At 40.4% G+C, this 22,845-nt stretch overlaps 1 protein-coding gene and 1 long non-coding RNA gene across 2 annotated transcripts; both read right to left on the reverse strand.

Annotated features, from left to right (window-relative positions):
• Positions 1–2,666: 2,666 nt before the first annotated feature.
• LOC138963726 (uncharacterized) lies at positions 2,667–9,843 on the reverse strand. Its single transcript, XM_070335575.1, has 4 exons — positions 9,807–9,843; positions 8,240–8,431; positions 7,230–7,421; positions 2,667–4,909 (listed from the first exon to the last, which is right to left on the reverse strand). Exons 1-4 carry the CDS (start codon positions 9,841–9,843, stop codon positions 2,667–2,669), a joined length of 2,664 nt encoding a protein of 887 aa, XP_070191676.1.
• Positions 9,844–12,442: 2,599 nt separating this feature from the next.
• Positions 12,443–16,504, reverse strand: LOC138963522 (uncharacterized). Its single transcript, XR_011454840.1, has 4 exons — positions 16,303–16,504; positions 15,154–15,215; positions 14,274–14,348; positions 12,443–12,529 (listed from the first exon to the last, which is right to left on the reverse strand). It is a non-coding gene; the product is annotated as an uncharacterized lncRNA (long non-coding RNA).
• Between the last annotated feature and the right edge of the window lie 6,341 nt (positions 16,505–22,845).

The raw sequence follows: 22,845 nt of genomic DNA on the forward strand, positions 1-22,845 counted from the left end.
AATGACAACAAAAACAAAAAACAAAAACAAAAAAATCCGACAGACCGACCTTCCTTTTTTGGGTCATGTTACCCGAAACCAACCTATTTTTTTTGTTACCTTATGGTTACAAAGCCTTAATTGGTCGATCAATACAAGCAATTGCTTCAAACAACACAAAGCACCATCAAATTGAAGAAAGACAATTATGATTACTGGCAGATGAAATCAAATGTGTTCATTTCTGAGATAAGACTCACTCATAGACACATGAAAGTATTAAACATCTCGGCACCAGTAATTGTTTTATCAATAGAAGCAATTACTCCAAAATTAAGAGCACCATAAAATACAACGGCATAAAACACTTCACAAAATATCAGACAATAAGCACCATATGATAATTCTGATAAAAATATGCAAGGATGGAATATCTGTCCACAGAATTAACACATAATTTGAAGGGGGAAAAAAGAAGTCACAAGTGCTCAACTTCCTATTATAAACAATGCAGAGAAGGTGGCACTAGGGCTCTCATTGTAAGAATGGAAACAAATAGCGGAAATAACATAGCAAGATAATCTTACTACTCATGACACAAAATGACTGCAAGTAGACCGTTCAAGCACGACAGACAACACCACAGACAATAGAAGATGGCAATTGGTGGAAGTCAACTAGAATCAGCAAAGAGCACAGAGACCTGGCCATAACATTCTGTAGAATTTTAATAACCCAAAACAACCCTGCCAACTTTCTTTTTCTTCCCAGTTCTTATTTTTTTTGTGCTTTAGCCATTTCTTTGTGCTCTTCCCAGGTCTGATCTGAGTTGGTGCGCTTACACCACCAAACCATAATTCACTGTGTGTGGTGTTCCGTGTCTCCTGTCCTTTTGCCCTCAGGGCACTTGCGCGGTCCCTTTACTCCAGATTCTTTTCTTGGAGGCAGCCCTAGCGGTTTTTATTTTAACACCTCAATTCTGTAAATTTAATACAACCCATTGGACTTGACTGTGCCAAATTTCAATGGTTTCTGATATATAAACTGTAAACTATGACCGGAATGAACGAATGACAGACACATTAAAGTTTGTTGAACACTCAGGAATAAAAACCGTTAGCGTTTGGAAAAATAATGCATTTTTTTTTATTTTTTTTACTAAGCTCGATTGACGAGCCATTCTCAAACGTTCCAAGTCAATGCCAAAATAGTGCTTACAAGTTTTCCCCCCTAGATTTAACCCCTCTTGTTTCTTCCATCCGATGTGTCGGCGACATTCACAGAAGTCTATGCATTTTTCTTTTAACAACCACAAAAGTATGCGTTTTCGTTCCAAGAACTACATTGTTTTTTTCAAACTATGAAGATTTTTTATTTTTTTTTAATATCCGCGGACTTGATGATTGTAATCTGCGGAAACCTTACGTCCAACCGCGGATCCGATGACAATTCCCTTGCCTGCAATAAGCCTTTCTTATCTTTAAGACCAACGACTACATAACATAACATGACATAACATAGAATTTTAGTCGGTCCGAGGACAACTAGCACTATTCGAAAAATCAACTCTTTGGTGTCAAATATCAGCCAAAAATTAAACGTATAAATAGGAACAAAATATTTTGGCAATCAATCCGGACCATTATGCCCACCACAACACTGGTTTTTCCCTAATGGCCTGCCTTAACCAGCCGAATCATTGCTCGGCGAATGGCATTCGCCCGAATCACATTTGTCCTTAACCAGGTGAAGTGATTTGATTCGGGCTCGGTCAGTTCGGGTGACAGTCGTTCTCGTCCCTAACCAGCCGAGCCAAAAGTAAACGAACGAACAGGATGTGAGCTTGCCGGAAATGACGCAACAAAACGCAAACAAAAATGGCTTCCGTTAACAACGAAGAAAATTTCGCTTCGCTGCTAGCCCTGTACGCGTTGGCCGACGCCGATGATGAAGACAACGAAAGACCGCGTCTTCTCTCCTTTCTTTTGTAATCCTTGTGTCTGGTATTCCAGAGGCAAGGGAACGATTCCCATAAATCAATAAAGACATCCAAACTATCGTCGGTCAACTCAGGCAAATCGGACATTTATTTTGTTTCGTTATTCAGCAATCGAGTCTCCTCTCTAGAGAGCTCTTTTTTTTCGACGAATCAAACACCGGCTCGGAGAACATGCTCTGGGAGCAAATTTTAGCCTGAAACCCTGTCGCCGAGCAAGAACGAATCAGTTTCGGCGAACGCCTAGTCGACTGGTTAAGGAAAAAACTCATTCGCCCGAGCAATTTGCTTGGCGAATGCCATTCGCCGACCAATGATTCGGCTGGTTAAGGCAGGCCATAAGGATAATGATCTTGTTATCTGCAATGGGTGTAAAGTCTTCTTTTTTCCTTAATTTAAGTTATTAAACAGACCTGTCCCACATTACTGCCCCTACCAAGACAATATACGCAAGTGAATGTTTGAAAGATCAGTGAACTGATGTAAAACATCTCAAAGACTTAGTATCATTTGGTAAGTTAGAAGCAGCGGCTTTTGAATTGTTCTCGGAATTTCTTGCGTTCATTGAAGATTTTGGTGCGAAGTAGCTGCAGTTGCTGTTTGGGGTCTAAGCTCTGAAAGATGGACGTCTCGTTCAAAAATGACTTCATCTGTCCAACGGATGGTAGTGGTCCTGTGGAACCAGGGGCATTCAGCTGAATAAAGCTGGAAAACTTGTGGATGACCAAAGTTGTGTCTTTTCTAGACCACCTTGTATATGTGCGTTCTCGAGTAGTGTTATCAGAAAGTTGGGAGTCCCCGGTATTTGGGTAAGTGCTTCCAGAAGGGTGGGGGTGTTCAGTGCTTCCAGGAGGTTGGGGGTGTTCAGTGCTACCAGAAAGTTGGGGGTGTTCAGTGCTTCCAGAAGGTTGGGGGTGTTCAGTGCTTCCAGGAGGTTGGGGGTGTTCAGTGCTTCCAGAAGGTTGGGGGTGTTCAGTGCTTCCAGAAAGTCGGGGGTGTTCAGTGCTTCCAGGAGGTTGGGGGTGTTCAGTGCTTCCAGAAAGTTGGGGTGTTCAGTGCTTCCAGAAGGTTGGGGGTGTTCAGTGCTTCCAGAAAGTCGGGGGTGTTCAGTGCTTCCAGGAGGTTGGGGGTGTTCAGTGCTACCAGAAAGTTGGGGGTGTTCAGTGCTTCCAGGAGGTTGGGGGTGTTCAGTACTTCCAGGAGGTTGGGGGTGTTCAGTGCTTCCAGAAGTAATGGTGTGCTTTGATTGCAGGTCAAGCGCGAGCGGCGCATGTTTGGCATGTGTCTTGCCATAGTTGTTTGAATCCAGACATTGAAGGAATCCTCCCACAGCGGTGAGTTCACGTATGGCTAAGGGACACTGATAGACAGTCTTATTGATGACCTCAGAGTGTCCCATGTGCCTGTAAAATGCCTCTCGGGTTGATGTGTCCTGCACGTCTTGAAGGGAGAATAGTGTCGAGGCACGGTGCCGGAATTTATCGGCAATCAAGAGTTGAGGTTTGCACAGTCTGGTTCCCATTTCCTTGGTCACTGCCTTGATAGCATTCCAACCATTGACATGATCAGAGGAATTAAGGGTGTTTGGGAACAGAAATATGTTGGCACTATTTATTTCAACTGACTTGCGTTGACGCACAAGCAGCTGTATGGGCTCGACAGAATCATTTGGAATGAGAACTGGGACAAGTCTTCGGCTTCCCTTGCCAGACTGATAGGCCAGTTTGAAACTTGAGGCCAAGGCCTGTTGTATGGGGTCTTCAACTGACACCACTTGCTGTGGATCAACCCAGACGCCATCCATTGCATCTTGCCAGTCAGTCAATGTCAGACGTGCAGGTTCCCCACCTCGCCTAGCATTAAACAAAGTCAGACGAGCAATCAACAGATTTCTCAGGCGGACAAAACTATTTGAATCAAAGAACTCATATGATCCAGGTTCTGCCAATATCTTGATCTCAGAGGCGATGAACTCGCGCAACTTCACTATATCCTCCTCCATGGGCATATCTGTTGGTTTTCTCAAATTGGTTCGTCGCTGTTCACAGGACAATTGAGCTGTGTAAAAAATGTAATCCCAGTTTAAATCCAGGACTGCCAAAAAACGGTCCACCTCCTCTGACTTGACCAATTCAGAAGTTATGATGTAATGTGCCTTCATGACTTTAGCTACCTTTTTCAAAAGGTATCCAACAGACAGTTTCATTCCTGCTTTCATGGAACCATTTTCGTTTGTTGTCATTTCTTTGACAGCCTGGGAAAGAACTTCAAATTGGGTTCGATCAACAACATCCTCACCATTTAAATTGTCTAAATCTGCAACTTTCCTCATCTGAACAATCAGGCTCCCAAGTGTGCGCATGTCAGACATGATGACTCGTCTTTCCTTTTTCATGCTTTTGTTGTAGAGCTTTTGACCGAGACGTACGATGACTTTGTCTGTCTGACAGAGCTTCCCAACTTCATCATTTCTGAAATGATCAAGAATCTCAGAACGAAACTCAGACGTTACAAAATCATGGTCACACCTGTGTCTTGTAAAGTTGTAATCCACAGACCCAACAGACATTACATTTTCCACACATGTTTGCTTGTGCTTCCATATTCTGGTTTTTGAAAAGAAGCCTTTGCACCCATTGCAGACGACAAGATCCTTATCCTTACCCGTCCCTCTTCTTTCTCTGTGGAAAATCGGATTTTTGCCACCAGAGAGCTTTATTGCATTGTTCTCTTTCAGAATGCCCAGCTTACGAATGCCTGAAAGCACTTCATTTTTGTCTTGTTTGGGAAGTTTAAAAGCTGAAGAAACTGCCTCCACATCGCTGTGTTTTCTCTTGAGGTGACGCGGAAGTCTTGACTGCATTTCTCCACAGTAGAGACATGGCCGTTTTGGTTTCTTTCCTTTCGGTTCGTTTGGCTTTGCTGGCAGATTTTCTGAAAACATAAAATAAAAAAACATCAGCTTTATGAACCGTGTCAACCCCAACCCCTCGCCAAACATAAAAAAATTACACACAATATTTGGGCAAGCTGTAAATAAAAACAATTTATAGAAGTATGGGGTTGAGATACACCTTGCAGAAACGACGCAGGGCCTGTATTCGTCTCTATCGGAAGTTCACATCTCTGCAAGTCTTTTCTCCTGGTAAGAAATAAAGTAATCACAATCATATACACACACATACGGAAAAGCCTGTTGGAGATTGTAATTTTCTCTCAGCTCCATGAAAGGCGCCCTTCTCCGACGACAGACTAAGTAGACGCTGGTAGTGGTACACTATTGGGGTTTGCCGACACTGCGGGAAGCAGACTCTTTTCAACTGAGGCGTTGCGTCGCCAAGATTTTCTCACTGATTGCTCCATCGCCGTTCATCACACAGTATCCTCGTGTAAAACTAACGAGTGTATTTAGGATTTGTCAAAGGTGCCTGTCTGCAATGTGAAATTGATCTGCGCGCGTTGCTTTTTTAGAGTTTAGATTAAATCATAGACCTTTATAAACAACTTTCGCGTTGCTAACGCATGACACATTTGACAGCGCCCCATACTCGGGGGCGGGGCGGGCCTTTGGACGATGACATGTGCTATGGGGGAGGTGATAATCAGAGTTATGAGGAGAGTGGGGGAGATATGATAAGGGGGATAGAAAAATCAGTAATAACAATTTTGGCCCAGTGGGCAGTTATGGGACAGTGCAGTTATGGGACACGCTATCTGCCACGCTGGGTGGAGGGGCAACGTCACACCCCGCCAGACACAAAAGTGGAATAGGGACACCCAGAGAAAATAGAGCAGTGTGATCCGGGGGATTGACACACAGTATAACTGAGAGATTGGGGAGGAATTCGCACAGTAAGGAACAGCGGTCGCAGAATATGCTTGTGGAAAGTGCTGCGATGGGGACATTGTTGCCCGAAAGTGATTCGTCCACCCTGCCCCACATGCATGACGTAAGTCAGTGTGGGGTTTGTGGGGACTTGGGTGACAGATACAGCTAGGAGAAATGTATTTATCTTTTTTCCCCAACAAATTCAAATTCATTGTACATCTATACTACCAATGAAAACTGGAAACGTATAATTACTGTCTAAAACAGCATAACAAGCAAAACATCAATGAACATCTCATTTTATAAATAGCTTCTAAACACACACAAACAGACCCACCCTCACACACTGAGTAACACATTCCCACAAGAATAAAAAAAAATAAAACAACGGTCTCACACACACACACTAACGCATACACATGTAGAACATCAATCACTAACCCCGCGACCCTCTGTATAAAGATACCGCCAAAAGGTCGCTAAGCCAGAGGCAGAAACTACTAGTATACGTATAGCCATTTATTGAAGTATGCCATGTATTGGATCGATTATCAGAGATTCATTAAAAAAAAAAAAAAAATAGTTTACAGTGGAGTCTACAGACATCAAGCTTGATGTCATAAGGGAACCTGGTGACTAAAGGGTGGGGGGGGGGGGGCTGGATTTTAGTAGGAGGAACGATGGGAAAGAGGTGGGGGCTTATAAAGAAATGATTTCTATTATGTATATATTTTGTTTTGTTAGGTGAACTTTTGTAAGCTTCATTGTTTATTTTTTAAGGGGCACTGAAGGATGCCGCTGGGCTGAGTCACCTTTTCATACTGTTTTTTACTGACGAGATGACTCACACTAACTCTTTTCAAATCCATTGCATTTCACTCAGAGAAATAAACACAGATTTAATTATCTAATTTAGACAGTTTGAGTCGGAAGTTGACGTCACCGGTGTTAAATATCTTAGCTACCCCTTTTAAAAAACAATTAGTTCGCCGTTTGGCACTTGCAAATCTTTCTTGTATGCGTGTATTTCTCGTTTGGAAGCGAGATTCTTATTCCTTCTGGAAGTTTCAAAAAAACAACAACAACCGCAACTCAATTCGAAATAGAGACCAATAATAAAATGAAAATAAAACACAATATGGTAAATCGTGATGCGGTGGCCAATCGAAAGGTGTCACCGGTTCAAAGGGGAAACAAACCTACAGACGTTTTAGTGTGCCTTTAATTTATGTATATTATGAAGAAAAAAAATGAAGTTCGAACAACTTGGGGGGGTGGGGTGGGGTTGGGGGTATTCGGATGTTGAATGCTCAGAGCCACCCCCCCCCCCCCCCTCAGTCCACATCAACAAACATGCTTACTCACCGTCACGCTTCTTATTTCTTACTTGCTGATTACCTCTATGCCCCAGCACTAAAGACTCACCTTTCCCAATTGACGGCGTGATGAAGCTGTGTGTGGAGGGTGTGTTACTGGTGGACTTGATGCAGGGATTTCTGTCGTCTGTGGCCACATTGAACACTTGTGTCTCCGTCCTTTCACCGGCCGACTTGCTGTTTCCTTCTGTGGAGCTGCTGCTGCTGTGGACGACACCTTCAGCAGTGTTGGTTTGAATTTCTGTCGGACACACAGTGAGAAACAAGTTGTGTTAGTATATAATTATTGATAGCATGTGGTCACAAAGCATACAGTTCCATGTCTGACAAACTTGAACATTTTGTGATGTAATTCACAGGGTTCGACACAAACTTTTTTTTGGCCTGGAGCAGATGGTGCCCCAGCAACAAATATTCCTGGTGCTGAGAGCCAAATCATTGGGCTGAAATCCAGTTTTGGAGAAATACCGGTCTCGCTTTATAGTATGGATTTTTTTTTCTTCTTCTCCGTATCGAGTCGAGTGGTTTAGTACATGTAGTGTGTTTTGGCAGGAAATAGAAAGGCTTCTCTTGATACTGAGAGAATCCTTGATTGCCTGTTTTGTACGCTTCAGCAATGGTGTCACACTTTGGTTTAGCAAAATGAGCAATATGGCAAATGCAATACATGTACAGTAAAACCTGTAAATAGTGAACACCCTTGGGACCAGATAAAGTAGTTCACTATTCACAGGTGTCCTTTGTTCGGAGGGAACAAGTATCAAAGTATAACCGATTTGTGCCAACAAAGTTCACAATTGAGAGGTTTCCTTTGTTCAGAGGTTCGTTGTTCACAGGTTTTACTGTACCAGCATTTCTCTACATAACACTGTCTAGAAGGATGTCACAAATGACAGTCAATAATTAAAGAAATTATTGCACACACACCCATGCTCAGAGCCACCCCCCCCCCCCCCCCCCCCCCCCCCTCAGTCCACATCAACAAACGTGCTTACTCACCGTCACGCTTCTTATTTCTTACTTGCTGATTACCTCTATGCCCCAGCACTAAAGACTCACCTTTCCCAATTGACGGCGTGATGAAGCTGTGTGTGGAGGGTGTGTTACTGGTGGACTTGATGCAGGGATTTCTGTCGTCTGTGGCCACGTTGAACACTTGTGTCTCCGTCCTTTCACCGGCCGACTTGCTGTTTCCTTCTGTGGAGCTGCTGCTGCTGTGGACGACACCTTCAGCAGTGTTGGTTTGAATTTCTGTCGGACACACAGTGAGAAACAAGTTGTGTTAGTATATAATTATTGATAGCATGTGGTCACAAAGCATACAGTTCCATGTCTGACAAACTTGAAAATTTTGTGATGTAATTCACAGGGTTCGACACAAACTTTTTTTTGGCCTGGAGCGGATGGTGCCCCAGCAACAAATATTCCTGGTGCTGAGAGCCAAATCATTGGGCTGAAATCCAGTTTTGGAGAAATACCGGTCTCGCTTTATAGTATGGATTTTTTTTTCTTCTTCTCCGTATCGAGTCGAGTGGTTTAGTACATGTAGTGTGTTTTGGCAGGAAATAGAAAGGCTTCTCTTGATACTGAGAGAATCCTTGATTGCCTGTTTTGTATGCTTCAGCAATGGTGTCACACTTTGGTTTAGCAAAATGAGCAATATGGCAAATGCAATACATGTACAGTAAAACCTGTAAATAGCGAACACCCTTGGGACCAGATAAAGTAGTTCACTATTCACAGGTGTCCTTTGTTCGGAGGGAACAAGTATCAAAGTATAACCGATTTGTGCCAACATCAAAGTTCACTATTGAGAGGTTTCCTTCGTTCTGAGGTTCGTTGGTTTTACTGTACCAGCATTTCTCTACATAACACTGTCTAGAAGGATGTCACAAATGACAGTCAATAATAAAAGAAATTATTGCACACACACAAAATATATACATGTGCATTATTTCAGATAATCAACACCCAAAAGATGGGTGCAGATATGGACATGGTCGCCCCAAGTAGCATTTTTACAAAGGTCACCTGATGTCACCTCAATTACATGGTAATCCTAAGGGTGACCAGCAAAATTGTGTATATATCTTCAACAAATAATAATAAAGAATTAATACTGCATTATATTACACCATTTGAGGTGCTGATTGTGTTGAGCATTCAGTTTAATCTGATACTGTGTTATATGCAGAGTTTAGTAAGGTCACCCTAAGGCCAAAAACAAAAGTGTATGTTTCTGGTAACATGGCTGAAAAAATAGGGTAGACATTTTTTTTTTTTGGGGGGGGGGGAAGGTTAGAAAGGAACTAATAAAACAACGCAAAGAGCCTGAACTCACTATACAAAAACACAAACAACACATTTACAAAACAAATGCGATAAATCATAAAGGGTATAAAATGATTGTTTTAATATCTGGTCCTAGTGAGATATTTCCGTGAGGAAGCAAAAGTGAAGACATGTAACACCTTCTTTGAGACTTTGTTGGGCGACTTTTTCCAAAGAAAAGAACACTTACACACACACACCGATTTGTATCAATGCTCTCTGCACTCAAAACGAAGGCTTTTCACGTTGAAGGAATGAAGATTGGCAAGAGATATCGACCAGTCAAGTTCGTAACCATCCTCAAACTTTGTTGAAGAATATCCTGTCGCCATGACTGTATACTTCTTTGGATCAAACTCGGGGTGAATATCATGGAACACCTCAATGAGTGTGTTATGCACTGGATATGCACTAATTAGTTTGATTGTGAACATTCTTCACATGATCGCATTTTTTGACCTCAAAGCCACTGCGTGCTTCGCTTTTGCAGAACCCATATTGTCGTCTGTGTAAAGGAGGAGTGATGCCCTTTGCAACTTGGAAACTGGAGTTATGCCCCTTCAATTGCCTGTTACTTTCGTTTTGACGCGAGTCCTTTTACGTCGTTCATTTGTTTTTTTTTTTTGAGTCACTTGAGAAAAAGTGACTCTATGTAATCGGTCAGTGTTAGTCTGTCCGGCCAGCCGTCCGTAGACACCACCTTAACGTTGGACTTTTCTCGGAAACTATCAAAGCGATCGGGCTCATATTTTGTTTAGTCGTGACCTCCAATGACCTCTACACTTTAACGATGGTTTCGTTGACCTTTGACCTTTTTCAAGGTCACAGGTCAGCGTCAAAGGAAAAATTAGACATTTTATATCTTTGACAAAGTTCATCGGATGTGATTGAAACTTTGTAGGATTATTCTTTACATCAAAGTATTTACATCTGTAGCCTTTTACGAACGTTATCAGAAAAACAAGGGAGATAACTAGCCTTTTCTGTTCGGCAACACACAACTTAACGTTGGGCTTTTCTCGGAAACTATAAAAGTGACCGGGCTCAAATTTTATGTGAACGTGACTCATTGTGTTGTGAATAGCAATTTCTTCCTGTCCATCTGATGCCTCATATAATATTCAGAACTGCGAAAGTGACTCGATCGAGCGTTTGCTCTTCTTGTTTTGTTTGGACTTTGGGCCAAAAAAAAAAAATTTTCTGTTTAGGGTAACCCGACCGACCCTATCGATTTGGCGCCGACCCAAAAACTTTTTTTTTATTTCAAAAAAAAAAGAAAAAAAAAAAAAGAGGTAAAAATGCTAAAAAGAGACATTTGTGACCCTCCACCGCGGAATGAGTCGCATGTCACCTTTGCATGATTTTCATATTTTTACATTTTCCTAAAGAGTTTTTTATGCTCTATCCAGTGGTGAAAACCGTTTTAGAAAAGAGCGAAAACTGTTTGAGTTATAAGCCTGTGACTAAGGTGACCCTCACACTGTCACCAGACACTCCCCGGACTTATATTTAAGCCTAGCGCAGAACCGCGCGAGGTGACATGCGACTCATTTCGTGGTGGAGGGTCACATTTGGCGTTTCTTTCTCTCCCTTTCTCTCTGTTTTATTTATACGTTAGTTTTGAAACATGTATTCATCAAATATAAGAAGTGAATGTTCAGCCAACATAGCATTTACACACAAAAAAAACAACAAAAAAAAAACAAAAAAAAACCCTACCTACCTACCGACCCTACTTTTTTTGGTCATGTTACCCTAAACAGACATTTTTTTTTTGTTGGCCTTGGCAATAAAAAAGTTTAGGGTCGGCACCAAAACCTAGGGTCGGCCGGGTTACCAGAAACATACACTTTTTTTGTGTGGGCCTAATTCATCATTCCACTGAGGTCACACTAACAGTAGATTTGTACTTATATATATTGAATGATTCATTGATTGCATATTTCATTGAATTGTTTGTCAATACTGTACATTAAAATGTAAATGAATGATCAATTTCTTGTGTTTACTTGCTGTTTAACATAAGTTTTCTCTTTTAGTTTTAAATGGAACCACCTATTATATTGTGACAATTAAAGTTAAGTAGTGAAAATGCTTATATATACAAACGGTTATTTATGGTGACCAAAGGTCGCCTAAAGTCAATTTTTATTGCATTTGGGTTTTAGGGTGACCGAAAATCAGTCGCCCTAAGGATTTTATCTCTGCAGCCAGTTTGCAACGTACTTCAGACTGCCTTTCGGCGCTAAAAGATTCTGTTTTGATTGGACAACGCTTGCTGTTATGTAATTTTTAAAGACAATCTTTCTCTCTATTTTGACATAAGTTTTCCCCTTTAGTCTTAAATGGAACCACATATTATTTTGTGACAATTAAAGAAGTTAAGTGGTGAAAATGCTTATTTCAACTACCATGTATTCCCATTAGGGGTGAAAATTGTTACTTTCCTTTGAGGGCCAAATTTACAATTTAGAGCATTATTAAAAAAAGTATGTGTATAAACATATAACACTCATTAAGGTTGGATTTTAATGTCGTAAAACTACTTAGATTTATTGTTTGATCCGTGCAATTGATGAATTAAAAAAATTGTCATTTTTTTAATTTTTTTATTAAAAAGTCAAAAGCCCTTTTACAAAATATGTGAGGGCTCCAGCCAAACTTTGAGAAGATTTGGCCAAAACTAAACTACATTTCGACACCAGAAAAGCAATTGAAAAGAATTTGTTGGGATCATCAGGAGACCGTATTTTAATCTCCAGAAGGATGATAATCACAGATACTGTAGTTCCTGGCAGGTGGGGAGGTCGCACCACCCAGTCACAACCTTGGCTAACTAGGATGTGACGGCAAAGTTTCCCAAACATAAATGAATGGACAAGTTAATTATTTAATAAATGACTAACCTTGTTCCTGATACTTTGGTAGGTACTGTCGATGTACTGAGGATTGTTGACAATGTTTGCCTTGTGAAGAGCCTTTTCTCTTTGTTCTCACTGGACTAATGTGTTGTGTGGGCTGAAACAAAAAAGTCGCTGAGAGTTTTAATTGATCCACAGATTGATATTAACATTTTCTTTCAAATATTTGCACTGGATACTGGAATACACAATAATATATATCAATCAATCAATCAATGAGTCTTATATCGCACATATTCCGTGGGTACAGTTCTAGGCGCTCTGCAGTAATGCCGTGTGAGATGAAATTTTATACGACCAGTAGATTGCAGCCATTTCGGCGCATATTTACCTTTCACGGCCTATTATTCCAAGTCACACGGGTATAGGTATACAATTATTAACTGTGCCTAAGCAATTTTGCCAGCAAAGACCCTTTTGTCAATCGTGGGATTTTTAACGTGCACACCCAATGTAGTGTACACGGGGGGAGGTTCGGACACCGAAGAGAGTCTGCACACAAAGTTGACGCTGTGAAATAAATTTCCGCCGAACCTGGGATCGAACTCACGCTGACAGCGGCCAACTGAATACAAATCCAGCGCGCTACCAACTGAGCGCTACCAAATTGGTAAACTTCAAACTTTACCTTCCAGTGTAATCAATGGTGGTCAGCTGTACAATACAAAGTAAAAATAATATTTCATAGTATTGTTGGACAATCATTTCACTTGCTTATTACAAACTATCATAAATCAGAGGACAATTTACGTGCCAGTCATCATTCCTCCATACATATACTTCATCTTGTGATCAGTAGGTCATAACAAGTACTTGACCCTAAAGCGGTCATTGAATACCCCTGTCACCAAAACATTGTACGACAATTTCACTATAGTTTTATCTGTGGCAACACATATCTATAAGGCACTGTGCCATTCGGTCTAGTGGTTTGTTGGTCTATCGGTCATTGAGTTGGTCAGTAGTACGTAGGTCAGTGTGGTTGCGCAAGGATGGCACGAAAATGTGTGAAGACTGAAGTGTTCCACATTTTTCCATCTATTTACTATTACCGTTTTGGTTTTTTTATCGATTGGCTGACAATTTTGCGCTTTGGGGTCACAGATACTGCTAAGTTGCGCTGGTTTTTTTTTTAAATTGTTATGTGCGGTTCTCATTGCATAAGTATCTATCACATAAAAAAAATCAGAAAAATTGGTCAAATACTTTACGAGAAAAATTTGTTACAGAATGACGGAATCCAGTACAGTAAAACCTGTGAACAACGAACCTCTGAACAAAGGAAACCTCTCAATAGTGAACTCTGATGTTGGCACAAATTGGTTATTCTATGATACTTGTTCCCTCCGAACAAAGGACACCTGTGAATAGTGAACTAATTTCTCTGGTCCCAAGGGTGTTCACTATTCACAGGTTTTACTGTATACCAAACCTGTGCCAACCCTGACACCAAATGAGCTATGCAGCAGTAATAGTGTCATCATCATCATCAGCACATCTTGCTCTCTTATTCCTTCTTTATTGTTACTTGGCGGCAAAAAAAAACACACACAACATTCACCCTATGGAATAAAGTCCAGTGGGTTAATAAAAACCAGTTGGATATAGCTAGTCTTGTTATAAATCGGGATTGGTGTCTTCGCAAATTAGGGTCCTACCAGCCAGCTTTGCAGCAGTAATAGTGGCATCATCATCATCAACACATCTCTCTCTCTCATTCCTTCTTTATTGTTACTTGGCGGACACAAAGCAAAAACCCACAACAAACCCACACAAAAAACAGCATTCACCCTATGGAGATAAACTCCAGTGGGTGAATAAAAAAGTCAATGTATACTTACAATCTGCAAAAGCGGGAATACTTGTGAAATCTCACTTTCAGTGTCATCCTCTGTACTTGGACAAAAATCGGGATCCTGTAATAATAAAAAATACATAAAGGCAATTAGAGACGGCAGAGATCACCCTTTCCCTTGTTAATATTTTGAATAGGGAGAAGTAACACTTAACTTTTATTTCAAGGAATCCTGAATTTTGGTTTAAATCCACCAAACATCAACAATTAAAAAAGAAATCTAGCTGTATACAGTTAGATCACACACATACACCCTTTTCACGCATGTAGCCGTATGAAATTCTCAAGCGAGTTACATAACATGAAGTACTGCGGTGAGCCTTACTTAAGTTAGACCAATCTCAATTGAATGATAGGGCCATCCTCTGAATACCTTGAAAAGCACTACTGTTTTGTGACAGGTGGATGAACATAGACTCACTTTTGGTTTGCATATATGAGTCAAAGATAATTTCCAAATATAACATTGTGAAGTAAGAACACATGTTTCACACAACCAACAGAAGAACATAAAACATGCAATAAGAGGTGGGGGCAGTCCCAAATACAGGATATTGCTCACAAGACATTTTCCAGGAATTACCAACCAGAGATGGCTTTCTGTTGGACTGGACTGACTGTACTGTGAAAACAATTTCTCCAAAATGTTTGATGAGAGTTGGGATTCAAAGCTCAGAGCTTTGTACATGTAACACAAAACTCCCTGTGTTGCTCCCTTGTCATAATGGCTTTGGGATATTAAGCGGCAATCAGATTTTTTTTATCAGCGGAATGTAAAGAAAAAAATGTCCAAACAGTGGACATGCATATGTTACAATGCTTACAATAGCTTACAATGTATAATGTTAACTTAACATTGTACTTACGTTTGCGAAGTCACCGTCAAGAGAACCCAGTGGATCTTCTGAAAGTTCCCTGGAGTTATTGCCTGTAATCAAATGTATGAAAATGTCAATGTATTTTTACAAGTAATCTTGCATTAAATAGATTTGAACAAAAACCGATTTTCTTATCAAAATCCGTTTATTCTTGTGGTGAACTTAAAACATTCAATATGTACTGCAGGATGGTAAAGAGCATCTGATCACAGTATAGAACCTAGGAAGAAGATAAACAGAATATATCAAGGGTTGCCTGCCTAAGGATTGCATCGACTACTCTCGAGTTCCTAATAATAGTCCGGGTCTAAATAATAGTCCGGGGTGCCACTTTGTTTAAAATTTAATAAAAGCCCGGGTCTAAATAGTAGTCCGGGGTGCCATTTTGTTTGAAAATTAATAAAAGTCAGGGGTTTCAATAATAGTCCGGGGCGTCATGTACAATGTTTCAAGTGGTCTGTATTTTTAACTACTAATACAACCGACAGGACAAAGACTACTGCTACTGGTGTGCAAGTATGAGATCTATTGATGATGAGTAGCACAACACACAAGCAAATAAAGGTAACATGAACGATGTGCTGTAGTTTGCACATGTATGTCTTTTGGAATTACCAAGGTACTAGTAGAACTTTGTGCCCAGACTTCCAAATCTAATAATCGTCCAGGGTTCTAATGAACGTCCGGGCTGCCTGATATCCCACAATTAAATAAACGTCCGGTCTCAAATAAGCCCGTCCAGGGGGGATTTTTTTACGAAAATAAATAAGCGTCCATGGACGTTTAATCGGAACTTGGGAGTAGTCTCTTCTTTCTTTTTTGAAAAAAAGGGCTTCTCATAAAAACATATTTTTGAGTGGAGAACCCAAGACAACAGTCTCCTCTCCAAGCATTTCATAAACACCAATGCACCACAGCCTTTTCAGTCTTCTTGTTATCATGGCTTCCCCAGACCAAAAGACGGCAGTCGCTAAGGATCAAGTCACGGTAGTGTCGATTCGACAGACAAAAGACCATGCAAAGTTACCACTCAGGTTTTAAATTTCAGTAATAGTAATCAATATACTGATACAATTACAAACCTCTTGATTAACCCTCCCCTCCCTCCATTTCTCCCTCTCTACACTCAAAACTCACCTTCTTCTATGGATGGCGTGATGAAACTATGTGTGGAGGGTATGTTACTGGTGGACTTGATGCTGGGATTTCTGTCGTTGAACACTTGTGTCTCCGTCCATTCACCGGCCGACTTGCCGTTTCCTTCTGTGGGGCTGCTGTTGCTGGCGACAGCTTCGACAGTGTTGTTTTGAATTTCTGTCAGACAAACAGAGAGAAACAAGTTGTGTTAATCTCCTTTGCTCCTACTAGTGTCATAAAAACAGAAGAAAGAAAAAAGACACTTCCTCTATATTTTCATAGCGAAGGGTTTTGTGGTCTTTAGTGAGTTAACGAGTTTGTCTTGCACTAAAGAAGTCCATGGATAGATATGCACTCCTCATCGCCACCAATACCATACATATAAACTTATTACACAAGTCATATATTTAGTCCAGTTTCTTGCTCGGTTAAATTTTGGCTAATAAACCAAATGGCGGATCTGAGACATGCCTCATCAGCCAAGGGCTCATTGGCCTATTCATAGTCTTAGAAAAATAAGATGGCTTCCAGTAAAAAAAAAAAGCACTAAACGCAGAAGCTCGAAGTAAACCGCTGTGCTATCGAGACTCCAAGTCCAAGTAAGATAGAAGAGTATCACTCGATTGGGTTAAACAAAATCAGCCGATATGTCACATGGTGCTATATGCTGATAAGCTGAATCGACTTACATGTATTCACACACAATCAAGTTACTATGATAGCCTTCTGCAGTGCATTCGTATTCAATTTTCCTATTTTTATTAATTTTGTTCTAAATGCAGTCAAAGACACCTTCCTCAAGCCAACACTAGTCACAGAAGGTTTAAAAGGTTATAACCTCAGGCTACAAAGCAATGAAGATTGTCTGAACTGATGTTGGAAACGATCTATTAGAAATGTTCACAACCGGTATTAATTTTATGACGTCATACTTTCCTGGAAACAATGTTACAATCAGTCCCAAGTAAATATGAAATGGTCCTGAAAAAAAACCCACACCTACCAACCATGAATTTTATTTACTTTTGATTGCTTACCTATTATTGCTGCTCGCGTGGGTCACATGTCAGATGTGTCATGAGTAAATTGTGCGGTGACTTTGCAGCCAGAAAGCTTTTGCAACACGTGTTTTGCTGTGTGAGTCATAATATAATTAGAACAAGGATTTTAGCCGCACAAAACACGCGCTTTGAAGGCCGACGACGAATCGGGGCATTTGAAAAGCAATCAGTCCCTGGGACCGAGGCACTGGGAATGAATCGGTGTTTCCAATTTTCAATCGGTAAAATACTGATAATTACTGGTTAATGCGACCCCCGTCACTGGTAAATTTATATTGTTACTCACTAATAAGAGTTTCAACTAAAATAGAAAACAAAACACTCAGATCAGCACAGTGATGGTACTAGACATTTTGAAATCCAGTATTTTTAGGTAAAATGCCAATAAAATCCGGTATGCTAAGCACAACTCTGAGCAGCAATCAATATTTTTTTTTCGGTATCAGAAAAAAATACCGGTAATATACTGGTAATGGCCGGTTAATGCCATCACTGTCAGTATAATGATAAACTGATGTGCTGCGATTCATGGAAAAAGCATGCGACTCATAAAAAAACCAAAGCATTGTAAGACAATCATGAATAGTGTAAATTGTGATGTGAAAATGCATCATGCCTTACCTGCCATTGCATTTTTTTGCTTTTCCAAAGCTACCTGTACCATTCTTTTTCCTCTTGAGTAATGGGCTGTATATTTGGTGTCCTGCAAGCAAAACAAACAAAACCTTCTAGCCAAATAATGTCTCAATTTTGAAGCAAACAAAGTTTTCCAATTTTTCATTTGCAATTTGAAGATAAGGTTCAAGATTACAAGGTTCTTTAATTCGCCATAATCACAGAGTGACAAGGACATTATTTTGGTGTACCTATTCATCCATTTCACCAGGACAAAAACTGTCGCATTCATATTACAACTAAGATACAATCAATCTATCAATCATAGAAAGCGCTTAGAATTTTTTTGTTTCGTTTCGCTTCGGATTGTTCAAAAATTTCCGAAATGTAAGCAAAGAAATACCTACTTTCAAGATTTTTCACGACGCTTCGTCAGTGTCCTTCGTGTTACGGTAACGGATGAGTCACTAATCATGACAAGAAAGCGAAACAGATTATCGCCCGAACAGGCCGAAATGCTAATCTTCATCGAACGTAACTTGGAAGTGTGTGTATGAATCGAATGACAACGGGTACTCTTCCAATCTTCAATTTTTAAACAAACTTTTAACCTTTTTTTTTTACCTTGTGTGGATGCAAACGTAAACAATAGATATTTTGAACTTGTCAATGTCGTGGACCTGTGTTCAGTTCCCCGGATGTAAACATTGTAAACCAGATCATGTACGCATTCGTTTCTTTCGTCGCTTGCATTTCAGGTAAGAACAGTTCTATTTTTGCGTTTGTTCAGTTCCCTTGTTGTCATTTGAGAATTAATGTGAAATCACGTCAAAACACAGATCCTTTCGTTTCGGACATTTGTTTCGTTTCGGACAATTTTCAATCTTTTCGTTTCGGTTCGCTTCGTTTCAGAATTACGAATTAGTTCCAACTCTACTACTCTCAGGTTCCGAATAAACGTACACGTACGGGTATTTATTTTGGGAAAAAATGCAGGCCTGTACGGTCTTATTTGGGTCTGTACGCTTATTTGATTTTGACAACATCATGCACCCTGTACGCTTATTGAAACCTGTACGATTATTAGTTTTCCGTGGTAATTTGCAGTCTGTAAATGATTCTGTCATCTTCAAATCGTCAATCAAAATCCGTCACCTTATTTAACGGGATCAAACAATAATTGGCCATCACAGTCACGGACTTTATAACACAACGCGTCATTGGTTGTTGCTAAGAAATCGCTTTCGGAAGGAGCCAATCACAGACCTACCACAAGCAAGAGATTGCGAAAACAAATCTCGATGTACACGAGACATTGATAAAAAGGTTGTCTACTGTTAGTATCACCGTGACCCCGTACTATTATTGAAACCCTGTACGTTTATTAATTTTGGCACAAATGTAGCCCTGTACTATTAGTATTATCATTCAGACCTGTACATGTACTATTATTGATTTTTGAGCAAAATGCACCCATGTACTTTCATTCAAACCTAGTTATTATTCGGAACCTGAGAGTACCTACCCTATTTTTATTTTGCCATGAAACCTTAAGCAAAGCATTTTGTTTTGTTTTGCCTTACCACTCGTTTACTTGGTGTCCCATTTATTTTTCTCCAGCTCTGCTGCTGTCTTTTATTTGTCCCAAAAGTTTCTCTTTTTTTAGGTTCCTACGCCTCTACCGTGTGGCGTCTTCGCACACAGGTCTTTATTTGTAGGACAAGTCATCCAGATGTCTGGCATTGATGCAGCGGAATAGGGGGTGTGCAGCCAGTTCTTTATCGTCGTCTGGCTACTGCCAGCGCCGACTTTAAAGCTCTCGGTCGATGCCGAGGATACAGTTACTTCATCTAATTGGTTCCAGGCCACTACAGTCTTTGGAAAAAACGAATGTCTGTATTGCTCAGTGTTACAGCGTGGCACAGTGAAGCATCTGCTATTGTTCACATGGCAAAAATATGTTTATATAATAATGCACTTATCACAGTTTATGCACTCGAGTCAGTTTCACTGGCACTTGAAGTTACCCAGAACTACATCATTGGCTGAGCAAAAAACGGCGCATACACGCCGTGGATGGTGGCACGCCTAGTTTTTTCCACCGCAGGAACAACACCCAATTCGTTCCCCCGCACGCGGAAGCAAAATTGTTATCTCGCAAAGGAATTGCCCTGTGAAGGTACGTTGTGGCAAGTATAGATATTCTGAAGCAGAATTGCCTAGGCTATATGTCTTGTTGTGTACTCGTGAACAGTGGCGTTCGATTTTCTGCCGAAGTCCGTGAAAATTATACAGAGAGGTCTCAATTTCGTACAAATTAACCTACAACTACCATTTAAAGCACTATTTTAATACTCCCAGTTTAATCTGCGATACCTTGCAGCCTTGTATGCGCGTTTTTGGGCACCAGCATCGTGGATAAGCTGCTCTAATCTAGCGTTATTATGTGGTACTTGATTCTCAGTGGGTAAGGTCCCCCGCAGACACCAGATAAGCTGCGGGGGATCTTACCCCGTCAAATTTCACTGTTGATCTTTGAACCGATCGTGAGTCTAAACTAAGGTAAGCTTAAACTTAAAAATGAAGAGCAGTATCCACAAGTAGTTTGACTTTGACCAGCAAAAAGATTTAAGCCCTTCTGTTGACCGTGCTTTGTGTTATTTCAACATTTTTAACGTGGGAGACAGTATTTCTGACTTGTCTTGATGACATTTCTTCTCTTATGTAGTACACGAGAGTGTAAATGGTAAGACAACTAGCTGATCCAATGCAAAATAAAGTACCGAACAGTATGATATAAACTTCAATACTAGAAAGTCTGGTTATCTACTATTTTAAGGCATTAATTTGGAGTCACCTACCATGTTGTTCGTCTTGCGGGGGAACGAATGGGGTGTTGTTCCTGCGGTGGAAAAAAATAGGCGTGCCACCATCCACGGCGTGGCATAGGCCTAATCCAAACTAGAAAGTCACGATAATCCAAGGGAGATTATCCAAGTATGACTACACAGTGGCACAGTTCGTGGGGTAATCCAAGAAAAAGTTTAATGAAAGAAACCGTAATCCGATTGAAAACAATATCACACTGGATGAGTCTGGCACACAACGATGGATGGAGGTCAAATAAACTACGCTGGTACACAGCAGACTACACCGAACGTTGCACAGATCTATGCAACACGGACATTGTGCGCAGAAAAAATGGCGCGGGTCACTGAGCGATCACTGGAAACCCCGAATACAGGTCCAAAATGTCAAATTTACAATTACAATGCCAATACTTCGTGGCACACTAATGTTACTGATTGTTTATACACTTATTGGCACAATTTCCACTGAAAAATATTCCTTTTTGCACTTCTACCACCAGTTGATTTGGAGCAGAATGAAAAACACGTCTGCTTCCTTGCGCACGCGCACTCCCCACTTTATTGATAGTCATTCCTCCGACACTTTCCATGATCATCCTTATCATGATCATCTCGTGGCTTTTCTGATGTTATATATCAAGAACAGGGATTCTGTACTCGCCACAAATAACTTTAATAACAGGGGTCGCACTAGAAGGATTCACAACCGGTATCATTTTTTTTTCAACCCAAAAGTATGTCATGACTCAATGACTGTCATTGATGCGACTCGAAAATTCAAAAGAATGAGGGAGAATGAGCACTGACATATTTCGTATCTAATCATCTCTAAATGAAAAAAAAAGAATCAATACTAAAGTCAAATAACATTACTGATGAGATCAAACAATACATACTTACCAATTTTAAATATTTCGTTCGCATCTCCATTTCGACTTGTCACCAATGGCTGCGGAAATCAAATCCTTGGAGTGACGTCCCTTTGATAAATTGTATATTTCCAGAACATGCTGAAGGGATGCTTCATTTTTTTGCTAAACCCCTATGTTGTCCTTGTAAGAAAATGGTTGATTTTGATCGATTGTTTGGCAGTTTTTAAATAAATATACATGATTTCAAGAGATATAATTCCGAATTGTACAATAAATTTGAACTTTTGTCCTGGTCACTTCATGTCCTATTTTTTGTGTGGACGTCTTAAATACCAAAATACAAAATACCCTCTAATTATAATATTCATGATCAGAAAGCTTTGGCGCTTTGACACAGCGTTGTCCAATCAAAACAGAATCTTTGAGCGCCAAAACGCAGTCTGAAGGTCGTTGCAAACTGGCTGCAGAGAGAAAATCCTTAGGGTGACCCATTTTCGGTCACCCGAAATCCCAAATGCAATAAAAATCGACTTAAGGGTGACCAAAGGTCACCCTAAATACCCGTTTGTATATATATATATATATATATATATATATATATATATATATATATATATATGTATAAAAAATATAGAGATAGATGACAGTGTATTTTTCGCGTGGCTATAAATTGATTCGACCTTTGCACTTTTACAGTGAGGACAACTTACGGGTGCAAGGAAAGCGTTCTGGACAGTGCAGTGACCTTCTAAAAATAGTAACGGAACGGGAATATCTGAAGCTGCTTGTCATACCGTAGCGAGCTACACGAAGGAAGGGAGATAAACGCTCATAACACTGGAGAAGATAAGGAAGAGTTACTGGGAATGGATCAGAAAAAAACCAAAATCGGTTCAGCGCTGCGCGCTGAGAGCACGTGTTCAACATTTTCATCGACCAGATTGTGTCCGGGGTCTACCTGAATATGCCCACCAAATTTGAAGCAGATCCATCGAGAACTTTGGCCGTGCATCGCGAAGACACAGACATACAGATGTTTGTTTGTTTGTTTGCTTAACGCCCAGCCGACCACGAAGGGCCATATCAGGGCGGTAGACATACAGATAGACAGACAGACAGACACAA

Source organism: Littorina saxatilis, linkage group LG4 (genome assembly GCF_037325665.1).
Source record: "Littorina saxatilis isolate snail1 linkage group LG4, US_GU_Lsax_2.0, whole genome shotgun sequence".
NCBI classification, from domain to species: Eukaryota; Metazoa; Mollusca; class Gastropoda; order Littorinimorpha; family Littorinidae; genus Littorina; species Littorina saxatilis.

Coding starts and splice junctions, on each gene's coding strand:
- LOC138963726 (XM_070335575.1), bottom strand. CDS start 9,843: ATGGCGACAGGATATTCTTCAACAAAGTTTGAGGATG. Junction 7,422..8,239: donor CACGCCGTCAATTGGGAAAG/GTGAGTCTTTAG, acceptor TGTGTCCGACAG/AAATTCAAACCAACACTGCT. Junction 4,910..7,229: donor CACGCCGTCAATTGGGAAAG/GTGAGTCTTTAG, acceptor TTATGTTTTCAG/AAAATCTGCCAGCAAAGCCA.